This window comes from Meleagris gallopavo, chromosome 21, assembly GCF_905368555.1.
Source record: "Meleagris gallopavo chromosome 21, MGAL_WU_HG_1.1, whole genome shotgun sequence".
Classification (NCBI taxonomy): Eukaryota; Metazoa; Chordata; class Aves; order Galliformes; family Phasianidae; genus Meleagris; species Meleagris gallopavo.
Window position 1 is genome coordinate 516,713 of NC_139424.1, and position 20,334 is coordinate 537,046.

Here is a 20,334-nt window from a genome sequence, read left to right on the forward strand (position 1 = left end):
GTTGTGTTGTGCTGTGTTGTGTTGTGCTGTTGTGCTGTGTTGTGTTGTGCTGTGTTGTGTTGTGCTGTGTTGTGTTGTGCTGTGCTTTGTTGTGCTGTGTTGTGCTGTGCTGTGCTGTGCTGTTGTCCTGTGTTGTGTTGTGCTGTGCTGTGTTGTGCTGTGTTGTGTTGTGCTGTGTTGTGCTGTGCTGTGTTGTGCTGTGTTGTGTTGTGTTGTGTTGTGCTGTGCTGTGTTGTGCTGTGTTGTGCTGTGCTGTGTTGTGCTGTGTTGTGTTGTGCTGTTGTGCTGTGTTGTGCTGTGTTGTGTTGTGCTGTGTTGTGCTGTGCTGTGTTGTGCTGTGTTGTGTTGTGCTGTGTTGTGTTGTGCTGTTGTGCTGTGTTGTGTTGTGCTGTGCTGTGTTGTGCTGTGTTGTGCTGTGTTGTGCTGTGCTGTTGGTGTTGTGCTGTGTTGTGCTGTGCTGTGTTGTGCTGTGTTGTGTTGTGCTGTGTTGTGTTGTGCTGTGTTGTGCTGTGTTGTGTTGTGCTGTGCTGTGTTGTGCTGTGTTGTGCTGTGCTGTGTTGTGCTGTGTTGTGTTGTGCTGTTGTGCTGTGTTGTGTTGTGCTGTGTTGTGCTGTTTTGTGCTGTGCTGTGCTGTGTTGTGCTGTGTTGTGTTGTGCTGTGTTGTGTTGTGCTGTGTTGTGCTGTTGTGCTGTGTTGTGCTGTTTTGTGCTGTGCTGTGTTGTGTTGTGCTGTGCTTCTCGCTTGGGGTTTTTTTTTTTAGGTCTTTCTTGTTTTTACTGCTTAAAAACTTGCTGCCTTGTGACCATGACAAGAGTTCTGACCTTTTTTTCCTTCCGTATTCCCTTCAAACATTTTCAAAATCAGGGAGTGGGGGAAGCAGGGATGAGGAAGAAAAGGCAAAGCTCCGAGTCCGGGGGCGGTCAAAGGGAGAGGAAAATATTCAGTAAAACCACCCTCAAAACCTGCGTGAGAAATTTCAGAAAAAAAGCAGAAGCTTTCCATTAAAACTTGGAGTCAAGAAGAGGGGAAAAAAACTATTTTTATTGCATTTTTCTACTATTTTTAGGTGCCATGTCCAATGACCGGAAGGGAATCAAAGTGTGTGGATGTGCAGGGGTGTTTGGGAACCAACATTTGGGCAATGGGACGTGGGAAGCCAGGACATCAGGCTCACTGCATGGATGGTCTGAGGTGGGGACAGTGGCCATAGGAGCGTCCCATTCCTGTCCCATGTGGCCTCCTGGAGGTGATGGGGCTGTGCTGGGACGTGGCCACTTTGCTGTGAGCCTGGATGGATGTGGGGCACGAGCAGCCATGGGGTGCTGAGATTTGTGGTGCCCATTTTTAGCACCCTGTATCCCCAGGGCTCCATCCCCATGCAGTGCCCAAACTGCCACCCATGGCCTGGAGCACCCCATGTGTCTTTTTCCAGTTGTTGTGTTTCTCAGGAATAGAATCAAAAAGACAAATTCCACAAGCGAACACTGAAAGAGTTTTATTTAGCAGCCCCTGTGTTATTGTGCAGCTGTGCAAAGCCGCGCAGCAGCCCCCTCTGCCCCCGTCCACATGTGGCCACCAACCCCAGCTTCGTGCAGGACTCTGCCGAATTTGACATGAAGGTGGGGTGAAAAAAGTGCAAATCAGAGGCCATGCTACCTACCTGCCCTCCCACGGAGACCAGCATGGAACTCCCATCCCACAGAGCAGGCAGTGGGGAAGGGCCACGTGGTGCCCAGCTCCCCGCTGTGCAGTGGGGATGGTGCCATCCCGTCCTCAGCTCTATGACGGAGGCTGGCACAGAGGTTGCTGTCGGCGTTCTCTTCTCCGTAGCCCACAGTACACTCATCCATAAAGTAGGAAACACTACACCCTGCAGTGCTGTTTAGTAGTGCTTTCTACTTTATGGGTGACTGCACTGTCTCTCAGTCGGTGTCGGCGGTTGCTCTTCTCTGGCGACCATTTTCCTCCGCCCGCGCCCAGCAGCAGTGATGTCTTCATGGGCAGCATGGCCGGGGGGGCACGAAGGACAGGCAGCCCCTGCAGGCATCACCTCCCACCCTGAGCAGCCAAGCGGGGCACAGGGGACATCCCCGCCTTATCCCCGTGGGGAGATCCTGCCTTGTAACTCTAAGACCCCATCCTGGGCACAAGGAACAGCCTGGCCTCGCTTGTCCCTATGGGGGACAGCCTACTTTGCAAGCCACCGTTCCCTCTCGAGCTCTTTGCTGAGAACAGGGGATATTGTCGCCTTGCCCCCAAAGGACAGACCCCACTTCAGACCCCATCCTGGTTACAGAAATCCTTCTTGTCTTGTTCCTGCTGGAGAGAACTCACTCAAACCTCATTATGTACTCTCAAACACCCACCCTGGGCTTCTTTCCCTTACCCCCATGTGGAAGACCAGGACCCCTCCGCCCCATTAACCCCTTGTTTGGGTACATTCCATTTCAGACTTCATTGTTGGCCTTCAAGACCCCTTTGAGCCACAGAGGACCACTTAATCTTGATCCCAAGCGTGAGATCCCACCTAAATTCCCTCATTGCTCATCAAAGTCACACACAACCCCCTAGCCTCATCCACGTGCAGAGATGCCACCTCAATGTCCTCTGGTCACAGAGGACTTTTTGCACTGTCCCTGTGGTGAGGATCCTATGGAAAATTCCGCCTTTTGGCCGGGCAACCTTTGCCTTGCCTTTTCCCTGTGGTGGAGACCTTGTCTAAATGTCACTATGATCACAGAAGGCTCCTTTGCTTTGTCCTCATGGTGGAGACCTCATGGCAAACCCTGTCCCCATTACACGGATCAAAGTCCCTGTGGGGTCCCCATTTCATGCTCTCACCCTTGTCACTGAGGACCTCCTTGTCCCATCCTGTGGGGCTCCCACACTCTGTCCCCTCAAGGTCACCCTCCCCTTAGGGCCAGAGGAGTGCCGTGGGTTGGGGGCTCCTCATGAACCTCCACCTCTCCCCTTTCTTCCACCCCCACAGTGACCCTCTCAACGTCCCCACTGTCCTTCAGGCCACGTTCTGGGTGGCACCAGGAGGTCCCCGTGGCCACACGGAGCCCCACACCCCGCTCCAACCTCATCCCTGCCTCCCCCCTGCCACTTTGGAGCCCCGCATCAGCCTCACCTGCTCCACAGTCTGCGTCCAACGCCTCCCATCCCGCTGCCACCAAAATCCCCCTCGGTGGCACTTCTGCTTCGGCCTCTTCCCGCCTCCTCCCACCCATCCGCCACCGCGGTGCCTCCTCTCCACTCCACCCAGGGGTGGGGGTGGGGGACCCCTTACCCAAAGGGCATCCTTAGCACCCAATGCCCCCCTGGCATCAGGTGGGACTGTGGCTGCCAGGACCCTCCAGGCTCCCGCTGCTCCACGTGGGCACCCATCACTGGCCACGTCCCTCTGTACGTTACCAAGTTGGGGCGCAGGTGGCCCACGCCGGTGCCGATGCCGCAGGTGCTCTATGGGGTGCTGGTGTCCGGACGAGGAATGGGCCGCAGTGGGGAGCGGGACTGCTTTTAACCCCATCCTGCCCACGTGGCCCCGACCACAGGAAGAGCCGTAGCTGCTGAGGAGATAACGGTGCGTGGTCCCACCCAGCACCACCCTGCAGCCCGACCGCAGCCGTGGGGCGAGGGGCAGCCGCCCGCCAGCGCCGGAAGCACTGGGGGCCGTTGCAGAGCAGCCGGTTACGCTCCCCTGGGCCTCGCTGCGCTGAGCAACAAACATGTTTGTGCAAAAAAAAAAAAAAAAAAAAAAGCTATTTGCACTGTTTGCAATGTTTGCACCATTTGCACAGGGCAGGGTGACAGCAGCCGTGCCCCCCCCCCTTACCCCCAAGACCCAGTCGCTTGATGCAGAGTGGGGGGTTGGCCCCGCGGTGCTCTGCTGTGTCCCATCATCCCAGCCCTGCAGCAGGTGTTCCTCAGCGCAGAGCTTAGAGAGGGGATGGCAGTGTTGGATGAGGGTTTGGGGTCCCTGAGCGCCATGGCAGGAGTGCAGCAGGGGGGGACACGGGTGCCAGTGAGCTGTGTGCCCTAGTCCTGCTCTTTAGGAAATGTGTTGCCCAAGAAACCTTCCTGAGCCTTTCCCTTACACAGTGCTCTGCAACACCAGACTTCCCCACAGCTGAGGAAGCCATAACGGCCAACAGGAACACGAGGCCCCCGAAAAGAAAATGAAAGCCAGCTCTGCAGGGCGGGCGCATTCCTCTTGCATTGCCACGCGGGGGCTGGAGCCATGAGGGGTGGCCATCAGCACCCCATAACATCAGCACTGGGCCTGGGGTGAACTCTGGCACCAGTTTTCTAGCCAGGGGCCCATGGCACAGATGCCATCTCCAAGCGGTGTGCAGTTTTGCAGCCTCACATGAGGGCAAAGAGCTGTGGGTCTGCACAAGGGTTGGCTCCCAGCTTTGCTCTCCTGCTGTCACTGTCAGTGACAGTGTGCCTTAAACCAGATGAAAAATGATGAGCTAAATCCCCAAGAATGTCTGTAAATGGGGATGCCTTAGTCAGTAGGATGGGTTTCATGCAGCTGTGCTAAACATTTGTTTTTGGCGAATACCATTCACTCTCTACATTGGTAATCTGGGAGGAAATGTTAAAAAGAAATCACACTGGTGAGGTTTGCAGAAAGCAGAGAAGGAGCAAAGTCAAAATCAGCCAAGAAGCCGCTGAGATTTGGCTTGCTCCAACAGCAGGTGTTGGGCTTACAGCAGGCAGAGGGGCTTTGGGCACAGAGGGAATTTGCTCCTCCCAAATTGGGGCTGAGCTGCTCCCGCAGCATCGGCTCCCATTGCCTGGCTGCCTCCTGGGTCCTGTCCAACCTGAAATGCAATTACTTCTGGGGACACCCAAAAAGTGTGACAGTGCTTTGAGTGGAGGTGAGGTGTGAGCGGGTTCTTCCTGACCTGGAGACACCCCCACACCAGACAGCACCCCCGAGGTGGCAGGGCCTGCTGTGCTGCCGGCTGTCAGGGTGCTGTGGGTTGGTCCCCAGTGGGACGGGGGGACAAAGCACTGTGTACAATGAGTGAGCCAGTAGCAGCCCCCCACATCCTGAAGCAAAGTGAAGGAGCCGCGTTGCTGCCGAGGGACTTCCCTCCCTCCGTAGGGCCAAGGCCACACTGCTCGCAGCACACCCTGCTCCGAAGGCAGCACAGCCCTGCTGGAGCTGTGTCTGGGTGACCGGTGACAGGTACTAAGGCTCAATTTAATAATAACAGGTAAAAATAACAGGTCTGCCAGGCAAAGTGGAGCTTGTTCCCTGAAGGCGGAGAGCTGGCGCTGGAGCACTGTGCCAAGGGGAGGCGAAGCAGTGGCCGGGAGCGGCTGGGGGTGCCGTGGCCCGTGGAGCACAGCAGGACACAAAGCTGTGCCCCACACAGAGCCAGGTGCCCCGGGGGCCGTTCCCCGCAAAGCAGACCCGGCTGCCTTCCCGGCAGAGAAGTGGGGGAGGTGACGCTTCCTCTTTCCCGGCTGCGCGACAGAGCGTGGCCAAGGGACACGGCATTTCGGGTGTCCCAGGCTGGGTTCCTCCTCCGGCAGAGCCCCCCGCCGCCTCCTGTTTCTCAAAAAGAGGGAAATCAGCAGATCTGGTTTCATGGGCTGAGGAGGTCTGAAAGTCTCCGACTGATGATGAACTCACTGCATCCCCCGGCCATTGGTTAACATTGCCAAGTGGCAAACAAGTTTCTAACTCGGCCCCCGGTCCCCATTCCTCTGCGCTCCACACACACAGCCAAAATAGCTGCTGAGATCACAGAGACGTTTGGGGTTTAGTGGGGGGAGGTGAAGCAGCTGCGTTTCCTCCCCGGGGGGGTCTCGTGGGAGCACCCAGCCCCCAGCGCTCCCGGCTCGCTCTATACCCATGGGTGTGCAGGGAACCAGCGGAGCCCCCCCACACCGAGCCCTGCAGGAGAGCAGGACCTGGCATTGCCCCCATCTCTGCCATCATCTCAGAGCACTCACTGTGGCTCGGCCACCTGCAGCATCCCCCTGCATTGCCCTTTCTGCTCCCTTCTGAGTGCCGATGGCACATGGAGGTGCCGGCCTGGCCCCACTCCCTGCTGCTGTTGCTTTTCCAGTAACTTTCCCAGTATCAGTGAGCACAGGGCAGCGGGTGCTGGGGCTCTGGGGGTGGCAGCACGGCTGACCCAGGCCCTTGGGCAGGGGGAAGGGCTCTTGTCGAGCACTGCAGCTCAGGAGCTGCGAAAGAGCTGATATTTCTTATCTCTCCTTGCAGCAACTTCCCCTCCTCAGCTGTGGTCAGGGCGCTTGCTGCACGCAGGGGAAGTGGCGGCCGGGCCGGCTGCCTTTGGGCCTGTGCTGTGCTTCACGGAGCTGTGTCAGAGGAGGAGGAGGAAGAGGAAAGAGTGCTCTCAACCACAGGCTGCCTGACCCCCTGCTGTTGTCCTGGGGAGTGGGAAAGGGGTCTGCGTGTCGCCGTCTCCTCAGCCTCAATGGCACGGATCTCTAGGAGCATCTCCTACTCCACCCAGCAGCGCCTGCGAGATGCAGATGGAGCCTTTCTTGTGCTGCTGTTCACTCTGAAGCCTAATGACTGCACTCCCAACACAAGCCACCAGCGTCCCTGTCAGAGCAGCCTCAAATGTCACCAGTGGATGGAGTCACCTGGGCTCCCTGAGCTCATGGGTGCTCATAGGCCTGGCTGCACTACGTCATGGAGGCCAAAACTGGCTCTTGGGGATGTGCTGGGTGAGCAGAGTAGTGGCTGCAGCCCTCCTGCTGGCCAGGAGGGCTGTTGTGAAGGCACGAGAAGGAACTGCAGCACCTCTGAGCCCAGAGGAGAGAGCTGGGACAGACCGGGACACATTGAGATGGGCTGGGATCCCCATCTCTGCCCAGCAGGCTCAGTGCCACCTGCGCTCTCTCTCTGCCCACGGTTTGAGGCAGGAGATAGGACCCTGGGGGGCTGAGCCCCCATCCTTCAAGCAGCCCACACGGCACCAAGGGACACACGGTGGCTGTGCCCAGGGCTGCTGCTCACACCTGGTGTGATGGGCTGCCTGCAGTGCCAGAGCAGCGCCTGACCCTGGGCCCAGTGCCGCACTGGGAGCACGGCCGTTGGGAGTGAGTCAACCAGAAACTGCCGGGTGAAACGGGGCCGCGAGCGGAAAGCAAAAGAGAGCGTGAAGGGAAACCTCAAAAAGCTGAAGTGACGCGACGGGGCGGGCGCAGGGCCGCGGGTAGAACGCGGCACCTTGCTTTGCCATATATAGACAAATCGCGGCCCGTCTGCGCCAATGATGGATGTGGGGCCGTTGCGCGGTGCCGGTGGGGCACGGAGCTCCAACATTTTCCATGCCACCTGCTGGAACCAGCTCGCAGGTGGGGGAAGGGGCGGTGGGCCAGGCCCTGTGTAACCCACGACCCCACTGCTGTGTGGGCAATGCTGGTCCCCCCCTTTCCCATCTCCATCCCAAGCACCCTGGGGACAGTGGCCGTGTCCCTCAGGGCCCGAGCAGGAGTCAGGCATCTTAGCATGCAGCGCAGGGATGGAGGCCTCAGAGCCCTCAGCCCAGCTGGGATCGTTTTCATGTTCCAGGCAGACACTTAGAGCAATGCGGGTGGCTGAGGTGGAGAACACCTGGGGCTGGGTGGATAAGGGGCACATAGGGACCTTTGTCTGGCTGGTGGGCTCCATCCAGCTCCAGGACCACACTTAGGCTGCAACCAGACACACAGAACACCATGGCTCAGAGCACACGTGGCTGCACACCCTGGTGAGCAGCAGGACCAGCTGCAGGGTCAGGACACAGGGAGCCCAGAAATGCTGGGGATGGGACAGACACCGTCAGGCTGCCACATCCCCCGTGACTCCAGCTCTGCAGCTCCACTTGGCTGAGTACCCTCAGGAGGTGGGAGGTCTCCTGCGCAGGGGAGGTTTGGGACCCTCTGCCAGTTCCTGCTGTTCCCCAGCCACCCCAGCTCTGCTGGCACGCTAACAGGTTCATGCAACACCATGCATGCAAGCAGTGACAGCACCAAGATGGCAGCCCCTTCTTCATGAGCCCTTTGCAGATCTTCCCCAACAACTGAAGACCCTCCAGCCAACTCCTTCTCCACGAGGTCTCCTCCTTCCCTCCACACTTGGTGAGGAGCAAATGCCAGGGTCACTAACACAGATCAGAGCTCCTGCATTGCACCTCACCTGCCGCCTCCATCACTGGCACACAGGAGGCCCTGTGGCCTCCACACATGGAAGCTGTGCTTCAGGTCTGCCACGATTCAAAATCTTTCACATCCGCCCACACCTCCGAAACTGTGCATCCAGCCCTCGTGCCACCGTTACTGTAATCCTCCTCCTCCTCTGCAGCCCCTCCTGGTGAGAACCCCCATCCCCACCACATCAGAGGCACCCGTTGTCTCGCTGCCTCTGAGCTGCCTGCTCAGGCTGGGCGACAGTGAGATGGAGATGCACCCCCTGACCTCAGCCTGCAGTTAGCAGCTTGCACCCTGGCTGTGCCATCCTCATATCAGCGAGCATTGCGTAGGTCATCTTCTCTGGTTCCACCATCCCGCTTCAATTTAGGGCTTATTTTGTTTCTTTTTAGCACCCACCACCAAGGGCCCCCCAGTCATTAACCTGGATGCCGTCAGACCCCAGCATTCCATGGATGCCTGAGTTTGTAAAACAAAGTCCAGAGGCACCAGGTGATGGGAGGTTGGTGCACCGTGGGACTGACCCTCCCCAGAGGGACCTGCACAGCATCTCTGCGGCCTGGCATTGACATGAGCACAGAGTGACAACCAGAGAGGCTGCAGGAGCAAAACCAGGGGGCAGAGGTTGGCGCTCCCACCTTTGCATTGCCCACAGCCCCACAGCCCTGCAGAGGTGCTCCCAGCACTTCTGCACTCACACGCAGGTGCTCACCAGGGCCCAGCTCACCCAAGACACACGGCCCTGACAAAGGAGCCACGTTTGCCCGGGAGTCCCTGTGCCTCATGTGAAGCCCCGCACATGGAGCGAGCAGAGGGGCCCCTTGGGGACAGTGAGGCCGGGCATTTCCCAGCTCAGTCGGCAGCTGCCTCACATAGACACACCGTGTGCTCTGCGGTTTTGGAAAGTTGCTTTTCTAGCCCGGAGGGACAGCCGGGTATCGGTTCTCAAAACCCGCACGAAGAAATTCGCTCGCTCGTGCTTCCTGCCCCGCTCTGCCGGCCCTGCCGCCCTCCTGCAGCTCCCACGCGGTGCCCGGGCAGAGCGATGCAGCCCCGCAGCCTGAGATATTTTGGCGTCATTTGCTGCAGGGGGAGGAGCTGTCTTGAACTGACTCAGATCCACATTCCCTGCCCTCTGGAAGCTTACAGCCCAGGCTGTTGCTGCACATTTTTCCTCCGATTTCTTCAACGTGAGAGCTCCCTGCCCTACTTTTCTCAGCAAATAAAGATTTGCATCAATTTGCTTTTCATGCTACAAAGCCGCAGCGGCTGGAGTCTCACCGAAATGCTCATTTTGGGGAGCTTTGCAGAGTCCAACGCTTGGCTCGAGCAGCCTGGGAGCAATGAGTCACCCGGCGGCGTGGGCTGGGAGATGCGGTGTGCGGTGGGGGTGATGTGCAGAGGCACACAGAGTCAGCCCAATTCGAGGCACCACGTTTCTGGAAGCGCTGCGGTCTGCTGCAGGCAGGGGAGGTGCAGATCTCTCTTGAAAGACCACCGGTGCCCGGCAGCCTGCTGCACTGTGCTGAATCTATTCCACCTGCACCACAGCTCCCGCCAGCCTGCAATCTGCATCATCCAGGGGGGCTGCACCCTGCGAGACATGAGGTACCTATGGGGTTTACATCCCCCAACCATCTTACCTGGGAGGCACAGTGACAGCGCATGCTGCTCTATGGGCACAATTTTCTAAGCGAAGCTCCCAGTCCCAGGTGGTGAGTTACTGGAGCTCCTCCAAGCCCACAGACCCACACCCAGATCCTGGCTGAGCACCTCGCACTGCCTGGGGCCCTGCACAGAGCCTTTTTGTCAGCCCTACACCAGGGGACATGACAGCTAATGGGCTTTGGAGGAGCCCCCCCACTTCTGAAGACTGGGAAGGTGGGGACAGCCTGCAGTACAGTTCTCAAGGAGCTGAGAAGAGAGATCACAGAATCATAGAATCACAGAATCGTAGAATGGCCTGGGTTGAAAAGGACCACAATGACCATCTTGTTCCAACCCCCTGCTGTGTGCAGGGTCACCAACCAGCAGACCAGGCTGCCCAGAGCCACATCCAGCCTGGCCTTGAATGCCTCCAGGGATGGGGCATCCACAGCCTCCTTGGGCAAATGTAATATGGAGATGTGCTCCATGTCTCTCCTGCTCAGGGCCACTCCAGCAGCTTTGTTCCCCGTCCCCAGGCCCCAGCGCTGCTCCACAAAGCCCTGCTGCCACCCCGTGGCATTTGAGCAGCGAGGCTGCAGAGCTGGGCATGGCCGCAATGACTGTCCTCGACTGCCTGCCTTGCTCAACCTCCTTCCAGCCTGGCCAGAGCCAGAACCCCGCTTTCCAGATCCACTGCCTCCTGTTGGAGAAAGCCACTCAGCTCATCCTCCTGGATCCACTTTGATCTGAACCTCATCAGCTCTCACCAACCTCATAGAATTATAGAATGAATATTTTTATTTAATTTCCTGGGTTGAAAAGGACCATGATGATCATCTCATTTCAACCCCCCTGCCCTGGACAGGGTCACCAACCACCAGACCAGGCTGCCCAGGGATGTATCCAGCCTGGGATGGATCACCTGGCAGTGCTGGAGGCAGTTTTCCTGAAGCTGCACCCTGTGGGATCCCCAGCTCGCCCCGTGCCTCTCCCTGCACAGCCTGTCCAGAAATACCCCCAGGGCCCAACATCTCCAGCCTTGACACACAGCAGTCACGCCCGGCCCTGGCGCTACACCCACCCATAGCCCTTTTGGGCTTCTCTAAGGGCTGCCTACAACCAAGTGAGCCTGGAGGGTAATCATAATTTTGGGGATTGCGACATTCATCACGGAGGCATGAAGGCCAGGTCCAGCGCCCTCCCATGCCCCAGGACCTGCACCTACTGCTCCATGTCCTCATGATGGGATTCTTCAGGGCCAGCTCCACGAAGCAAAGTAAGACAAAGAGTGCATTGCCTCGCTGCTCCTATCGTCAGCCTGCCAGCAATGCACCACCTTCACTGCTTTCTTCCAAAATCAAATGCAGCCATTTTTCAGGCTTTTATTAGTTTTTCAGTATTTGTATCTGCATACAGAACACAAAAATCAGGTTTCTCATCTACGGGATTATTCTAGAATAATAAAAAAGCTTGTCTCACAAAGCTGCCTCCCAGTTACACCAGCAGGGAGTTCATCTTACTTTGCCTGCACTGATCAGCAGCAGACCAGAAGTCCTCCAAGTCTGCCTCCCATCCCTGCTATGGGACCCTGCAGGACCAGGACACCGTGACCTCCAGACCATTACTTCCATGTGGAACACTCCGTACATCATCCTACATATTTCCTCCAGCCATGAGACATAAAGCACAAATCCCAAGTCTTGTTCCCACAGTAATGGACACCAACACTCAGCAAGGATAGGATCCACTTCCTGAGCTGGGATTTTTTGCCATATGGATAAGCTGTGGTGGCTGAAACCTCCAAACTACACCAGCAGGGTGACAGGTCTGGAGCTGAGTGCAAAACCCCTCCCATGCCTTCTGCTCCCCGTGGTGGGTGAAACAAGTGGTTGAAAATACAATGATTGACTCCATTCTGACCAGAAAGCAAGTTTTATTGAAATATTTACAGTTGTATCCCAGGTCCTCTTATCCGCACCGACTATAAAAGGTTTATGCATCTCCCTTCAATACCTCCTTCCCAGCCCTACTCACATTCCCCTCCCTGTCAAGGCTGCAACTGATTTTAAGATCTTTGTGGTCCAACAGTGGCATGGCTGAGTCCGGAGGTACCGAGTGAGAGCAGCTGAGCCAGCAGCTCCCTCAGAGTCCAGGTCCCTCATGCTAAAACTAAAAGGTTTCAGAGCAGTGCCCCACCTGCCAGCAGCCTCGCTGAGCAGCCCAGCAGAGAACCTGGGAATCCTCCACGCAGCACGAGAGCCTCTTAGGTTTTGATAGCTGTGTCTCGTGACTTGTAAGCCACACCACGGCTCTTCAGTTCTCGGACGATCCCTGCAACAAGGACACAAACACATTTCAGATTTCACTAGGAATGAGAAGCCATAAAAAATCTGGTTGCTTTATCATGTAGCTTTCACTGCAGAGTTTAAGAACTGGACAATCTTCTTAGTTCCTTCTAACACTGTTAAGAGTTCCCCTCCTCTAGTGCCTAGACAGAGCACCCAAAGATCAACTCAAGTTTTGCCCTAGAAAAAAAAATAGCTGGGCAGAGACTTTATTGCATTATTTTCTACCTGCAGATGTTTGAATATCATGACTATACTGCATAGGCCAAGCTCTTAAAGGTTGTTCTTAAGCCTCCCGGTCACTTCTGTGACTTGTCTGCAAGTCTCACCTTGTAAATAGCACCACAGCACTGATAGAAGGGCGTCACATGGTTCAGGACAGCTCTCACCAGTACCACAGCATGGACAGCCAAATGACAGCCTGCAAGGCCCTCGGGTGCAGCCTGCTGGCTTTCGTGCTTCCCAGCACCTCCTTGCTTCTGCCCGTGATGTGAGGATGTTCCCCACACTAAGCAAAGCCCAAGAGCATCTCGGATATGCATCCCCTCCTGCCCTGTGCTCACAGCTGCGCTCTGCCCGCAGCTGCACATGGCATCACTGCTATGCTCTACTTGCTTCAGATGTGTCCAAAACTGTGCCAGGAGGACTCGTGCCTCGGTGTTTCAGCTGTCCCCTAACACAGATGGTGGAGCTCAGGTTAGCAATAAAGGAGATGGCATTCCAAACAGAAGTACAGCTTTTACACTGAGTGTGGGAGACTGCAGCCCTCTTGGGACACAGGTTAGGAGTCTGATCTTGGGCTGCAAACATGAGAAATGGAAAATGTGATTTCTGCTTTATGAAGGTAGGGCCAACTCACTACACTCTTCATTGCACCTATAAATGAACAAATGCCATCTTGACTTGATGTGAGCCCTCGGTGCAGTACTGCAGTGGAAAGGAATATCTGCTCACCAGTCCTCCTCATTTTCCCAACTGCTCCCCTTTCCGCACCATTTATTATTGTTTCCTTGAAGCTGCACAGCTTGAAGTGAGGATACTCTCCATAGTCAGGCTTTAATCAGATTTCATTGCTCTGATGTATAATCTGGCATCACAGGTTTTATTCAGCAGAATTTTCATACCAAGTTTTCGCAAGCAGAATGCTGGATGACCACAGACAGCCTGTCTGCAGAAAAGGGAACCTGCCTCCCAATCCACACCTTTTCGCAGTCACCTGGCAAATCCTTTCATGCTCAGGGCCTGTTGTAACACTGTTTAATGGACCCCCAAATGCTGATTTCATCAGATCAACACAGTGTAATGCTCTCAGAGAGTGTAACTGGGCAATATACAGCACCAAGTATACAAAACAGCCCATCCCTCAGCGGCCACCTGTGCAGCAGCACTCCTCACACAGCAGCAGTGTTACCTTGGGGCAGGCGGCCGGTCACAGACACTGCATACACACCAGGCTTGAAGTTACCTGAGGGAAAGAAAGCAATGAGTGCAGCACCTGGGTGGGCAAACAGCACCAGCAGCCTCACCCTGTGCAGGTGCCCCCTCCTCAGGAGCTGCAGCAGCCCAAGGAAGAAATCCTACTGCCCAGCATCACAGAACTACAGAGCAGTTTGGGGTTGGAAGGCACCTCACAGCCCCATCCCTGCATGGGCTGGGTGCCCCCCAGCTCAGGCTGCCCAGGGCCCATCCATGGCCTGAGGCACTTCCAGGGATGGGGGACCCACAGCTCTGGGCAGCAGTGCAGCACCTCACTGCCCTCTGGGTGAAGAATTTCCCCTCACATCAGACCTGAGTCTCCCCTCTTTCACTTTAAAGCCGTCCCCTCTCCCCCTATCGCTACTGGAGAAGGCTTTGAGGCAAACAGCGGACGGCACTCACTGATGCGCTGCCACTTGGAGACCCAGCTGTCCTCGGGGCTCATCATGGCGATGATCCTGTGGGAGAGAGAGATGTGAGGGGGCTGTCACCACCCGCTGCCACCGTGCAGCCCATCGCGGCCCCTCACCCGTCGAAGGAGGAGCTGGTGCAGTCGTAAACCATCTCGCGGTTGCCCTTCATCTGCAGGTAGGCATCGCAGTTGTCGCAGCCGTCATACTCGAACTGCTCGAGGGTCTGAGCGGGGAACCACACAACCATGAGATCACTGAGACCCACTGAGACCACAGAACCACGGGACCACTGCAACCCACTGAGACCATCGAGACCCACTGAGACCCATGGAGATCCACTGAGACCACTGCGACCACAGAACCATGGGACCACTGAGACCATTCAGACCCACTGGGATCACAGAACCATGGGACCACTGAGACCATTCAGACCCACTGGGATCACAGAACCATGGGACCACTGAGACCATTCAGACCCACTGGGATCACAGAACCATGGGACCACTGCAACCCACCGAGACCACGGAGACCCATTGAGACCCACTGAGATCCAATGAGACCATTGAGACCCACTGAGACCCACTGAGACTCATTGAGACCATAGAACCATAAGACCACTGAGATCCACTGATACCACTGAGACCCATTGAGACCCACTGCGACCACTGAGCCCACAGAACCACGGGATCACTGAGCGCCCCGCAGTGACCCGCGATGCCGCGCGGCGGGGGCAGCGGCGGAGGAAGGCCCGAGCGGGGCGGGACGGGTCCCGGCGGGGCTGGGAGCGGGGCAGGCCCGGACAGAGCGGTCCGTGCGGGGCGGGGGGAAGGCCGCGGGCCCGGCGGAGCGCACCTTGACGAGGGAGCAGAGCAGGCAGGCCCGGAGGTGCCGCAGGTCTTTGGGGACGGTCTCCAGCGCCATCGCTGCCGCCGCCGCGCACGCGCAGAGCGGGACCGGAGCGGGCAGAGCCCGGAGGGGGGCGGCAGAGAGCCGGGAGGAGCGGGGGGGATCGGGGCTGGGCTGGGGCTGCGGGCAGGGGTCGAGGCGGGGCTGCGGGCACTCGGCCGCCGGTCTGAAACGGCCTCGTCGTGACCGTGGAGTCATAGAACGGCTTTGGGTCGGGGGGAGTCTCCTCTCTTCTCCAGGCAGAACACCCCCAGCTCCCTCAGCCCGGCTCCACAGCAGAGGTGCTCCAGCCCTCTGAGCACCCTCGTGCCCTCCTCTGGACCCGCTCCAACAGCCCCACGTCTTTCTTGTGCTGGGGGCCCCAGGCCTGGGCGCAGGACTCCAGGTGGGGCCTCACGAGGGCAGAGCAGAGGGGGACAGTCCCCTCCCTGCCCGCTGCCACCCCTCTGCTGATGCAGCCCAGGCTGCTGGCGGCTTTCCGGGCTGCACGCTGCTGGTGTCTTCCATCCACCAGGACCCTCACGTCCTTCTCCACAGCGTTATGCTGAGTTCTTCTCCCAGTCCATATACGTATCTGGAATCGCCCCCACCCAAATGCAGCACCTTGCACTTGGCTTTGTTACATGGCCTCACATTTTGAGTTTGTGAAGATCCCTGTGGATGGCATCCCTTCCTTCTGTTCTATCAGCTGCACCACTCAGCTTGGTGTCATCTGCAAACTCGCTGAGGGTGCATCTGTGTCACTGATAACCATGTTAGAACACAGGTCCCACAGCGGACCCCTGTGGGACACAGGGACACAGGGGACTCATCACTGCCTCCACCTGGCACAGACATTGACCACAGGCCTCCGGCTGCGACCTTCCGACCGAACCTTATCCACCAAACATCCCACCCCTTGAACCCATATATAGAGATAAGGATGTGGTGGGGGACCACATCAAAGGCTTTGCAGGAGTCCAGGTACACACCACCAGTTGCCCTTCCCTTGATGCTGTCACATCACAGAAGGCCACCAGATGTGTCATGCATGCTCTGCCCTTGGAGAAGCCGTGCTGGCAGTCTCAGATCACCTGCCCGTCCCTCACATGCCTCATAGAACTTCAGCCATGAAGCCGTGAAACTCCTTAAAACACACACCTGGTGGCTTTGTACAGAACAAAAACACGCGAGCAGGCCGAGTACGTGGATAAATATATTAGTAAATAAATATATTTCTGAGCACATCAGCATATTCACACATCTTTGTTTTTTATCAGACATAAATACACAGTTTTGCATATATATAAAACCTATTTTTCCATTTTTGGTTGATAATTTATTCCCAAGCCCAGAATAGACTCAGCAAAACAAAATAAAAAACAAACTTGTATTCACATTTAGAAGGATCTGAACTTTAAAAAAGGGAGGAGCAGAGGCTCTGTGCAGAATCGGAGGAGGTCCAGCTGGCCCAGGCACTCTGCCCACAGCAACCCATAACGGTGGGGTTGAAGGTCCTGGGAAGAAACTGGTCCCTGGGAAGGGACTGATGGTTTGGTTGTGGACAAAAGTGGGGTTGGGATGTTCTGGCTTCCATCAGTTCTCAGCTGGGTCTTTGGACTCAGTAAATGAAAACAAATGCTGTTTCATTGCAGTGGTGTTGTGGACATGCAGTGACAGAGCCCAAGGGTACTGACCACTCAGAAGTATCACTCTGAAGCGAGAGGTGCGGGAACTGAGAGGAACCATTTCCCAAGTTCTCAGACATCACTTCCCTTTTAGGTGGCTGAGGATTCTAGTCCATCTACAGAAAAGGATTTCAAAAACCATCTTCCTGCAGAGTTCCTCTCTCTCATCCCACCTGAGAACCCACCTACACAGACCTGCATACGTTCAGCTCAGCAAGCCCCACCAAGAGGGCCCAGCATCAGAGATGTCTGTTTTCTGAATGAAAAGTAGCAGCAGCATAAAAATCAGAAAATGAAAACACTTTGAGGCGGGCGTTGCCCTGCACGGCCCAGTAATACTGCAGTAGGGAGTGGAAAGGGTTTGTTAGTACTGACCACTTTCTCCAAGACGCTTGGGGCTTGCTGAGATTCAGTCCTCCTTTATTTTAGGATTTGGAGGGAAAGCAGTACTTTTAGACTGCAAACGAGGCACTCGTTCCTTTGAGGCAGTGAAATGCATCTCTGGAGGCTCTCAGCCTTCTTGACTCCTAAAGAAACCAGTGTGAGCACCCTGACTTCATTACCCCCATCTGTGAAGTCATCTGAGCCCCCTGGGGGCTGGCTGGGACAAGCCATGTGCCACATACACAAGATGTTGAACAGGGAGATTCTAGACCTGTTCCTGGCTTTCTTTTTTCTCTTCAAGACTGGCTTTCCTGCAAGGGAGAAAATATCTGGACTTGTGTCTTCTGCTTGCCTTGCAGGACAAGAGGAGCCTGAAAAGGTTAGAACACAATTCTGCTGGGTTCTTTGATATGAAAAGTGTAGCTCTTCCCTAGTTTCAAAGGTCTTGCAGCAGCTCAATCACAGGAGACAAGAAAAGGAACACTAGCAAGGGATTCATGTTTTGTTTAAAGCAGTCTTACTGGTCGGCTTTTAATAACATCGTGTTAGTGACTTGAAGCTGAGACAAAGATGCCTCTTTCAAAGATATGGGGTAGCATGCCCTATAAAAGCTTTCATCAGAAGAGAAGGAAGGCAGAGGCTGGATTAATCTGAACTGGGATTATCTAGCCTATGTGCTCCTGAACTGAGAAAGAAGCTGCAGCTTCACAGGAAGATACAGAGAGATTATCAGAGAGGAGATGGGGAACTTCTGTCCCCATACCAGGTTTCTGTCAGAAGTTACCTTCAGCTCTTATGACCTATCCATCCCAATGTTTCATTGACTCTGAAAACCTGAGATAGCCTTGGTGCCCTATAAACGTGCTCTCCACGTGGGATTCTGGCTAATTCTTTGGCCTGAATGGTCAGTTAAGGCAGTGAACTCCACAGTCTAAATCCTTGCTGCATGGAAACTGTTTGGGTATCGTGGTGTGAATTTGCCGGATTTTATTTTACTTGAATGTCACCAAATTAGGAGACATAGGAAACAAGAGCTGGTGGCGTTCCAAGTGTCTCACAGAAGTACAAGGATAAGGCTGGGTGATAGATGGGGCTCTGCTCTGCATTTATTACACATGCTTTTACTGTTTTTTGTTTTTTTGTTTTTCTCTTGGGGCAACAAGAAAAGAAGAGAAGCAGGAGCCACGTCAAATCAACGATTTGCCACAACTCCTGTGTTGGGCCATCTCAACTTTGAAACATGTTCAAAACATTTAAGCTCTAAACAGAGCTGTCCACACCTGTTTTGCGAGTAGATGGAGGCGTTACAGGGTGAAAGAGAGATGTATTCACATTAGGAGATGAGAGGGTAGATTCTTGGCAATGGAGAGAATCTGACCCAGCTTCTTCCCAGAAATTGTGACATTGTCCCTGGGTCTTCATCTCCACTGCTGCTGGCAAAACGCAGCACATGGCTGAGCTGGCTTCAGCTGAAGGACAATGAAGTGGTCAGAAGGGGTGAAAGATGTTGGTTTCCAATGAAGTTGGAAGAAGCACCTTTCAGGATGGACCTGTGAGTGCTGGGATGGAGAATACCAGAATACCTTATTCCTGTGTCTGAAATAAGAGTGAAGAAGTTAAATGAAGAAGTTCGGCTTTTGACCTAAGAGAGGAAATGAAGTTGGGAGCTACCAGGCCACAGAAAGTCATTCCTGCAGCTTTTGGTCTTGAAGGCTTGTTTATTTCTGAAGTGTTTTTCAAAACCTTCAGAACATGCCAGGATAGCAGCTTGCACTCTCCCGGCGAGCTCTCCAGCTGAGGACTGGTCTCTGAGTGAGCCAGCCCACGCAGACAGGTGCCTCTGGATGAAGATGGGCTGCCTGTGCCTTCACAGGAGAAGAGGACCTGGAGAACACAGCTCTGTGCTTTTGTGACCATCGCAGTGTGGAAACGTTGAGGAGACCACAAGCATCGCACAGCTTACGTGCGGTCTGACCACGGCTGGGCCGTGCAGCTCAGGACTGGTCAATACGTGCAGACACTGAGGTGTGAGCTCCACTCCGGCTGGTTTGCTGAACATCTTTGTTCACTCCAGCTCTCCCATAAGCAAATGAGCCAGTGTCTTGTTAAACTGAGTGTTCACAGACATCCTGGACCTCCTCTTCAGATCCTGCAGTCAAAAAAAGAATAAAGGAAGTGTAAGTCAAATGCTCCAGGGCCTCGTGCTGACCACTGCAACAGAACAGATTCTGCAGTGGAAGCCACAGTGTTTCTCCCAGTATTTTGGAGGGACTTTTCTGGCCATTTCCACAATCAGGTTATTCCTCTATGTTAAGACAGAACAAAACAAAAAGATAAGACATCAAACTCCAACATGAATATTCAGAAAAAGCAGGCTGAGGACGTGGTGCATCCCAGGATTCATCTTGCTGCTAGGTGCTTGCTTTTTGGGCTTTTTGATGTCTGCTCTTTGAGGAAAATCTGTACAGCCATGTAAAAATGATCAGCACCAGAAAACATTGCTGGCTCATATTCACAAATGCCATGGCACCACCCTCCAGGCACAAGGGACAGCAAGAAAAGAAACTCCAGACAACAAAAAGAGTCTGCAAGAGAGGAGTGAGTGCAAGAAGGGAATAGCACAGGTGTTTCAGGGCATTCACAAATCATTTCTGAGTCTCAAAAACCACCAAACCCAATGAGTGTTGGTTGGCCACTAGCACCAATGCCCTGCACCCAGCCAGCAAGGACTGTGGTTCCTTCCTCCCCAGCCCCATCTGCCCGGTGAATTATTGACAGGCAAGTGCTGAGTAGGTTGCATTGAAACACTCCATGTAAGGGCTGCCTAGAAACCGTGCACCCCTGGTTACTGCTTCAGACAGTCCTTTTCTCCCTAATGTGGCTGAGCACTGACGTGCACACTGTGTTCCCTTTCCCTGATGTCTCTCAAGCCTGCCCAGAGCTCTCACACAGAGTAAGCACAGCCCAGAAAATGCATGCATGCATTATTTTTCACATTTCCCTTTTCCTGAATGTTCTTGAGATCAAAAGGAAACAAATGCCCGCACAGCTATTCAGAGAGAGCAATTCAAAACAACTTTTCAAATCAGAATCACAGAAAACTCTTGCCCATTACAAATCACCAGCTGTAGGAACAGGACATCTGCAAATTAAATATATGGGAAGAAAACAGCTAAAGGAGATTCTGCTTTGAAAACGTAGCTCACAGATGTGGGAAAATTAATGGACAGACGCAGCATTATACATATACATGTGAGCAGGTCACGCTGAACTACCAGAAGACAGTCTGTGAGACATGGCATTGGT

The 20,334-nt window shown here is 54.8% G+C and overlaps 2 protein-coding genes and 1 long non-coding RNA gene across 4 annotated transcripts in view; all 3 read right to left on the reverse strand.

The window, feature by feature from the left end:
- Nucleotides 1-1,469: 1,469 nt before the first annotated feature.
- On the reverse strand, nt 1,470-3,711 carry LOC146543004 (uncharacterized). The gene is made up of 2 exons (XR_014887573.1): nt 3,293-3,711; nt 1,470-2,037 (listed from the first exon to the last, which is right to left on the reverse strand). It is a non-coding gene; the product is annotated as an uncharacterized LOC146543004 (long non-coding RNA).
- An 8,039-nt stretch (nt 3,712-11,750) lies between these two features.
- On the reverse strand, nt 11,751-15,067 carry SUPT4H1 (SPT4 homolog, DSIF elongation factor subunit). Its single transcript, XM_085240838.1, has 5 exons — nt 14,924-15,067; nt 14,188-14,294; nt 14,061-14,116; nt 13,594-13,647; nt 11,751-12,168 (listed from the first exon to the last, which is right to left on the reverse strand). The coding sequence occupies exons 1-5, from the start codon at nt 14,990-14,992 to the stop codon at nt 12,101-12,103; spliced, it is 354 nt and encodes a 117-aa protein (XP_085096964.1). The 5' UTR covers nt 14,993-15,067; the 3' UTR covers nt 11,751-12,100.
- A 1,092-nt stretch (nt 15,068-16,159) lies between these two features.
- The window catches only part of RNF43 (ring finger protein 43), a 55,770-nt gene continuing 51,595 nt past the window's right edge, over nt 16,160-20,334 (reverse strand). For both annotated transcript variants that reach the window (XM_085240621.1, XM_085240622.1), the window contains one exon: nt 16,160-19,177. In XM_085240621.1, the coding sequence (XP_085096747.1) occupies nt 19,134-19,177 (44 nt within the window). In that variant the 3' untranslated portion in view covers nt 16,160-19,133. The remainder of the gene's footprint in view (nt 19,178-20,334) is intronic.

Excerpts from the sequence above, each read along its gene's own strand:
- SUPT4H1 (XM_085240838.1), bottom strand. The coding sequence starts at position 14,992 with ATGGCGCTGGAGACCGTCCCCAAAGACCTGCGGCACCTCCGGGCCTGC. Across the intron at positions 14,117-14,187 it reads ACCAGCTCCTCCTTCGACGG|GATCATCGCCATGATGAGCC; the intron begins GTGAGGGGCCGC and ends TCTCTCCCACAG. Across the intron at positions 13,648-14,060 it reads CTCCAAGTGGCAGCGCATCA|GTAACTTCAAGCCTGGTGTG; the intron begins GTGAGTGCCGTC and ends TCTTTCCCTCAG.